We start from the raw sequence: 7,777 nt of genomic DNA, 5'->3' as shown, positions 1-7,777 counted from the left end.
AGAGAGTAAAGGGAAGGGACAAATGATACTCACTAAGTTTCTGTTCACAGCGAACCATAATATGTTGAGTCTCCTGCTTTTACTGCTTAATCAAGATAGATATAGTAGAGTACTGGGAGGAAGTCTGTCTACAGACAGCAATATCTGACTATTGGAATGAACTCATACAATATCTGCATGATAATTGCATCTGAATGCTGAGAGTGACTGCACAACCATTTTTATTTTTGCACGATATCAAGAAGTAATTACACATCATTCTACTTTTCTATTACTGAGCCATCCAGGAGTTTGGCTTCAGCAATGGATTATGCCATGCATCTTAAATTCCAGATGAAACTAACTTTGGGTGAAAACACCTTTAATTACTTTATAACCAAATTAGGAACCTCAAGAATTAAAACCATATGATGTTCAAATTTGCTAGGATGCATGATGTCCATTCAAGATTCACAGCAGTTTATAGCATTCCCACACTTTCTGAATATTTCATTTTCCTTATTTTAGAGAGTCACAAAGACAAATTTAAATGATTTTTTTTCAATTTGAGTATAATCATAAAATCTGTGTTCAAAATATAAGTTTCAATGGCTTATTAAAGATTTTAGTACACTCAGTTACAGATGGGAATTGTGAGAAACTTAAGGTTTCAGATTCTTCTAAACGAGTCTGGTAACACTAACTATTCTTTTGAAAAGTCTTAATGAGATATTTACCCCAAAAATGAAAATTCAGTCATTATTTACTCACTCTGATGTTCTTCTAATGCTTTCTTTTACAGACCACAAAATTAGAAACTAAAGGGGTCATATAATCTTTGGAGTGTTACAAGCTGTTCGTGAATAGATAAGATCACTAAAGTTGCAAAGACTAAAGCCTCAAAGAGATATTCTATTTAAAAGTTGAGACTCGTCCACACCTCCCTAAAACTTAATTTAAACACGCCCACATCTCTACGTCACTGTGTGGGAAGATTTGCATAACAATGCCCACATTTTTACGCAAAGAAAGAAGGTGTAACTTTGATTCTCACTGTAGTATTGTTGCTACGGCTGCCATGTTGTGGAGACACTGACAAACTAGGAAATCCTGACTCAGAATCAGTTGCTTGAGAACTGGACTTCACTGGTCATTCTGTGTGTTTTTGATTCATTAATTAAAAAATTAGTCATTAGCTGAGGATTTGACATCACTGGTCACTTTAAAGTTCCACTCTGAATAATAAATACTGCCAGGAACTTTCAGTTTTTTTTTTGTTTTTTTTTCGTGTTTCATCCGTATTGTCAGAAGAAACTGTGAGAACAGTTATGGAAACAAATGTCATGAAAAACCTTTTGGTATTATGATATTTTGTAAACATTTATTCAGTTTCCAAACCTTTGACTAGTACAGGCCTCAAATCTCACTGAAGTTCCAATGTTTTTCACGACTATATGATACTGATCAAATGGCTCCAAACTAAAATAATGTCTTGAGGTCAGATCCGTAATTCAGTTGGACTTCCACTGATGTATTCGAATTGATATGACTGAAGCAAGCAAGCTAATGAGGTCTTATGCAGGAAATTTCAGAACTTATGCCGCCCAGAGCCCCAGCATGACGAATGTAGAATAAATTCCTCCTCTCTCACACTGCAGATGGGCACAATTTGATTGACGGGCCGTTTTGTGATAAAAAGCAGCATACATTTTCAGTTAAACACAGTGATGTTCTTTTCTGTAACAAAAAAAATGTGAAAAAGGAAGATGAATATATGCAATTTTACCCTTCCTCATCCCCTGCTTTTCATTCATCTGGTGCACCTTTTGCATTAGCATGTGTTACCATTGGCTACAGCACAGCAGATGCGCTCTCCACTTTTTTTGGGGGGGAACATCAAGGGAAGTGAATTCAGGGACTTTTATCTCCTTAATTATGTAAATTATATGCCACTGATATTCCTTATCAAGACTAGAGGAAGCTGTGTTTCTTCCCTGGCAAGTTGCGAAGCGAGAGTCTGAATCCATACACGCTGAACAGTTTCTCCAAACTTGGCAAGAGAATTTCCTCCTGACTCACAATAGGATGGAAAAAAAAGCCTCGGCTCATAACTCATTTCTCAGATACAGTATTACTCTAAATCAGTGCTACCTTCGATTCTGTGCTACTTTTTTCTTGCACCCAGTACCACAGCTGTGCAATTCTTCTGCAAGGCCCTTAAAGCTTGACAGTTCAGTGACATTTTTCTGCATTTACAACTTTAGTTGTAACTTTATTCAAATATTGCTTTTGGCATTCTTCACACAATATCTATCACTGCTCAGTTTGCACAAAATTTACACAAACAGCTCTCACTTGAACTCAGGCACAATATTACTTGCCGTTCAGACTCACTTCAGAGATTCAATTATAAATTAAGGCAAAAGAGCAGAAAGCAGTAAAAATTTTATAGTGCACTGAGAATGTGACGTCTGATAAAAACAACCATTGTGCGATGTGCTACATATTTTCAAATGATTCCATTACAGGTAAATGAAATCAACTATATGCGGAATGATGTTGTTGTTACCATTTAGTATCTTATTGGCAAACTTTAACATCTAAATATGGTCCTGGTCAGATTGTCAGCATTCATTGTGGTACTAAGAATTGATCAAAGTAAACAATTTAAAAAGGTTTTAGACAAACTGGGACATACAGCCTCTTTATCACTGCAATAGAATAAGATTAATAAGCTCAACTGCATATTTGGATCATTGACAGAACCAACATGGACTCGAAATAATCACTATATGAATCAGCAGCATGGATTTTGAAGAGTAGCTACTGATTGCATCATGAATTCAAGTTGCAGAGGATAACAATATCCTGAGGTTAGTGAGTTATAACCGGATCTAGATCTCTAAAAGAGCATCAGCAAAAGCCAAAACCTAAACTCACTGGTTGAAAAATGTAACAATCTGTCATAAACGTAAATGTTACTGACACTGCATATAGGGAGCATAAAACTGTATGTACCTGCTGTGAAATTGTAGCTTGCAGAAAATCCCATCGCTTCCAATTCGCCATCCGCAACAAATTTTATCCATAGGTAACGGCCGCTCGATCTGATATATGGAGGGTTCTGTTGGCCGCAGTAGCGTCCAATTATTGGAGAAAAGCCAAAGGGCCCATCTCGGACTTCAATATGGTCAAATTTACATTCCCATGAAGGCTCGATTGAATACTTTTCATCAAAGAAAAGATCAATGCATTGTCTCGGGGGAGCTGAAAAAGAAGAAGAAGAAAAAAAAAACATAAATCAAGACTGACATCTGTAATTTATGATTGATGATGTCATATGTACTGTACAACACACTCTCTTTGCAATTGTGATTAAGTTTTTTTTTTTTTTTTTTTCTTAAATATTGTACATTTCTATATGAATCACATTCATATGTAAATCTTGACATCGTAAAATAATTGCGTTTTGTCTGCCATTATTAGTATACAAAGGCTGTTTTGGTGATATGGATTGGATTCATATGCATTTATTTCCACTGTAACATGATAATCACACAAAATGACTAAAATGTTGTAAGGAAGAATGAAAAAATATACTAATATAAAAGCTCTGAGGTTTGAAGACCACATGAGTTAAATCATGGGATTTATTATTAAGATCTCACAATATTTATAATCAGCGCTGGGTAGTGACTGATTACATGTAATCTGGATTGTGTAAAGAAAATCCAAAAAAATAGTTATTTGTAAATAATTATATTAGGCCTACATTTTAAAGTACTTGTAATCAGACTACAGTTAGTTTATTATTGGCTACATGAATACATATTTGACATCGCATCAACTACTGATTTTTATTTGAATTATTACTCAGTGGGTTATTTAACAATGTATTCCTATGTATTTGGAAGGCTTTTGGCTTTCAAAAACATTAAAATGCACAAAATGCAAATAAATAAATACATTTTTATTGTTTTATTTTGATTGTTGTTTTATTATAATTTATGTATTATTTATTTATCTGGCTAGCACTGTTTGTAATTTTTTTATTACAGAGATTATCACATATAAAGCATCTGATTACAAGAAAATAACTATTAGCCTCTTGGTTCAATTTGATTATTAGTTCGCAGCAGAACAGCATGCTAGCAGTCCAACAGATGCGACTGAAAGATAACCCCCTTTTTTTTTTTGTGGAAATCTAATTGCGTTAATCAAATTAGCGTTCAGATATTGAGAGATTGTTGATCTATAAATCCTTCTGTTATGAATGCAAATGAAACACTAGTGCTTATTAGCATCATAATAGTCCTGCATATGATTAACAATCAACTGATGGCTCTTGCATCTTTCACTCCAAGTGCCACTGCCTTGCTGAACAATTCAAAACAACCCCTACCATCCGAGTGTCATATGGCAGATTTGTCTGTGTTACAAGGTTTTTTTTTACCTTCAATGATGTAGATGCATTCTCGCTCTGGAGGATATTTGTTTGGGTAATTTGGTGAGGTGAAGAGGCCTCCCTCTGGTTCTTTTACCCAGGTTCCACACTGTCCTGCTGGCTGCACTCCTGAATTGTTTTTCACTGAAATAGAGCAGTCAAATGTCAGAGATTGCCAGGAAACATGGAGATGGAGAGTGGGTGGGTATTCTGTGACAAAACATCATTACCTGTTTCCTTCTTTGTTGCCCCAGACAACCCAAGCATGAGAAGACCTGCAACAACTGCGACAGAAGATTTACGATCAAAACATCATAGACTCATGTGGACTCATTATGAACATAAAGCTGGACTGAAGGATGCCGCTCCTACATATAATCACGTTGCTCTAAATCACACAACGGATATTTGCAAATGCCTTTTAGGAATGGCTGAAACTCAAGATCTGGAATCGTATCCTTAAGGAATTTGGTCAAAACCTGGATACAATTTAAAGTACTTTTAGTTCTATTTGTTGTAACTTATTTTCATCTTTATTTTGCATGTGTTTCCCAGATTGACTCATTTATTATGGATGTACTGTAAAATTGGGAAACCGATGATTTTACAGTTTCACCTTTATCCGGAAACTGTTTTGGAATATGGTAATACAACTGGTCATTGGCTGGTTGACTAGCTACAAACCAGCTTAAACTCATTTGCCCATCTAGCAGTCAGTCTGTTGCTTTCCCAAAATGTTCAACCAACTTGAACTAGATAATAACCAGCTTCTAACAATTTAGGATTAAACTACCATGTAAAAACCAGCTTAAAAATCTGGTATGACCAGCTCATAGATGGTTTGTTGCTGGTCCAAGATGGTTTACCAGCTTGTGGACTACCACATCACTAGCTTGGACTGGCTAATAACCAATATTGCACCAGCTCATGATCAGCTTAGAACAGCTACAATAGATACCAGATTACACCTTAAACAGTTTTTTTTACAGCAGAAAACAACACAACTGGAAAATATTATATAGACTGCAATGTCATTATGCAGTTGCATATCACTCAGAGTATATCAAATGAAATTTCAATCAGCTTACAATCACACAGAAAGTTCCTAAAGGAAGAAAGCGAGAAAGACCGGTAAATGCGAATAGACCTCATGCGTAAAATGTAACGGAGAAGAGAGTGAAGTTAACTGGCAGCTGGACTCACCGTGAAGGAACCTGTTCCCATGTACCATGTCTATTCCTTTCACAAAGGGCTTTCTCAACTAATTCCATTTAGATCGGAATACTTTCAGAAGAAAATATGGATATTTGCGGGGGAGAAAAAAAAAAGCTAAATTCACAGCGATTGTGTCAACAGCCCTGCATTCATTTCTCTATATCAATAAATACAATGGTGATTCCAGCAGACATCCACAACTAAGCATTAGTAGTTCCGTATAAAACCAGAAAAAGGTGCAAACATTTCCATCCAAACGTTTCCAAACCCCTCTGGTGCTTTTGATGGATTAATAGGTCCGTCATTAGCTTTTCCTGAACGCTCCACCTTTCCAGACTCACGAAAAAGATTCATAAAGAGGAAAGGTTAAAACATCTTTCATCCATCTCTAAGGAATACTTCTAAGAATATCCATTCCAATTCATTGTTCCACTGTTGAGAAAAGCCAACTTTAGCAAGAAACTCAGCGACAAGAAACGTGTTTAAAGCCTCATTCCCGTTTCCTCGGCGGTATATGCAGCTATAAAACCCTTTCCTGCTTCCCTTCACATCAAAGAGTTAAGTCATATCATCGTTCCTCTGCGGTTATTTCATTAATTTCAGTTCTTCAGCAGAGTTATGTCAACATGATGCGGCATCACACGGAACTGTTCGTCATATATATCCACTAAAGATATTTTTGATGATGCTCTTGGAGACGCACCGCACAGCCCGGTCAGACTGCGGGATCCAATGAATCCAACACCTCACGCGACAGCACTAGAGCGAAACCTGGGAGGTAAGCAGAAAAAAAAAAACTCTATGTGAGGAAAAGAAAAAAGCATAAATATGGATATCTAGCCAGAACTACTATCAGCATCTCCGGCATTAACTGCACCATGCAGTGCTGGGTGGCGAAGAACATCTGCAGCTTGCGGACAATTGGAGTGAAGTAGCGGAGCATGCAGACAATTCATTCGAGGATTTACGAGGCTCGTTTGAGCCAGCTAGCCACTTTCAGGAAAAATCACCGTTTATCTAGCTTTAAAAATGTTAAGTTCATTCATCAATAAACTTGATGCCATCTAAATATGGAGAAAACAGCGCGCTGTTTTCTTGCCTATTTCCTATTTTCATTGTGTGCAGTGTTAATTGTTAACATGGGTTTGTTTTACACGTTTGGTTCCTAGAGTAATGTTGTGTGGAATAATGATTTTTTTTTATTCCTAAATTATCATTGAAAAGAACAATAGTATACCACATATGAATGGGAAACCAAATTAATAGCCAGTGTTTTTTTATGGGTATCTAGGCTAAACATGCTTTGAAAAAAAACTTAAAGCAAAATCACAACATACACTATTTAATCGTTTTCAGAGCAACCATGTATGCATTTATTTAAACAGTTGAAGCAGAAATGTAACACAATCTTGCTTAAAATAACACATTTTGGAAATTGTAACATTATAAAAGTTTGTATTTAACTTCAAAAAAAAGAAAAAAGAAAAGAAAAGCTCATTATGGGATAATAGATGACTATGTTTAAGTTCCATGTTATTAAATTGCTCCAAAACACTCCAATGTACATGACTGATAAAAAAAAACAAAAAAAAAAAAAACAACAACATTAAAACCCAAACAAATGTGATTCTGCATAAATTATTTGACATACACCTTCCATTTGCACCCTAGGCACATCATGTCACGGGCCTGCAGAGAAAGAACAGGGTCTGGGTCCAAATGCAGGGAAGATTAACTTTAATAGAACAAAAAGGCCAACACAGCAAAAACAAAACCAAGATGCAAAAACCACGAGAACCAGGAACACTTACAAATCACAAGTAACACTAAACAATACAGCTAGGCAGAGTGGTGGGTGAGACAAGAATATATACTAATGAACAAATGGGGAACAGCTGTGTGTGTATAAGTGAGTTACAGGTGTGAAGAGTGAAGGTAAATGAGTCCGGGAGCAAGGGAGAAACACAGGTGAAGCAACTAAAACAATGATGAGGTGACAAGGTGAGCGGGGTCAGAAAAGGACAGGAGAGAGCACATGGCACCAAACAAACACAACACTCACAGAAGACAGTGACAGAAAGACAGAAGACTGTGACACATCATCAATGAACTTACCTGGGGTCATCGGGTGTTTTGGGT

At 36.4% G+C, this 7,777-nt stretch overlaps 1 protein-coding gene across 2 annotated transcripts; it reads right to left on the bottom strand.

Moving 5' to 3' along the window:
- Window positions 1-1,327: 1,327 nt before the first annotated feature.
- Window positions 1,328-6,763, bottom strand: LOC113091211 (neuropilin and tolloid-like protein 1). 2 transcript variants are annotated; one of them, XM_026256641.1, is made up of 5 exons: window positions 6,342-6,763; window positions 4,654-4,707; window positions 4,433-4,567; window positions 2,998-3,246; window positions 1,328-1,716 (listed from the first exon to the last, which is right to left on the bottom strand). In XM_026256641.1, exons 2-5 carry the CDS (start codon window positions 4,688-4,690, stop codon window positions 1,691-1,693), a joined length of 447 nt encoding a protein of 148 aa, XP_026112426.1. In that variant the 5' UTR covers window positions 4,691-4,707; window positions 6,342-6,763; the 3' UTR covers window positions 1,328-1,690. The 2 variants fall into 2 exon arrangements, with proteins under 2 accessions (XP_026112426.1, XP_026112425.1); XM_026256640.1 differs by having other exon boundaries at window positions 5,627-6,762.
- Window positions 6,764-7,777: the final 1,014 nt, after the last annotated feature.

The sequence above is a fragment of the Carassius auratus genome, unplaced genomic scaffold, assembly GCF_003368295.1.
Source record: "Carassius auratus strain Wakin unplaced genomic scaffold, ASM336829v1 scaf_tig00214138, whole genome shotgun sequence".
Classification (NCBI taxonomy): Eukaryota; Metazoa; Chordata; class Actinopteri; order Cypriniformes; family Cyprinidae; genus Carassius; species Carassius auratus.
This window is presented reverse-complemented; position numbering and strand designations above follow the sequence as displayed.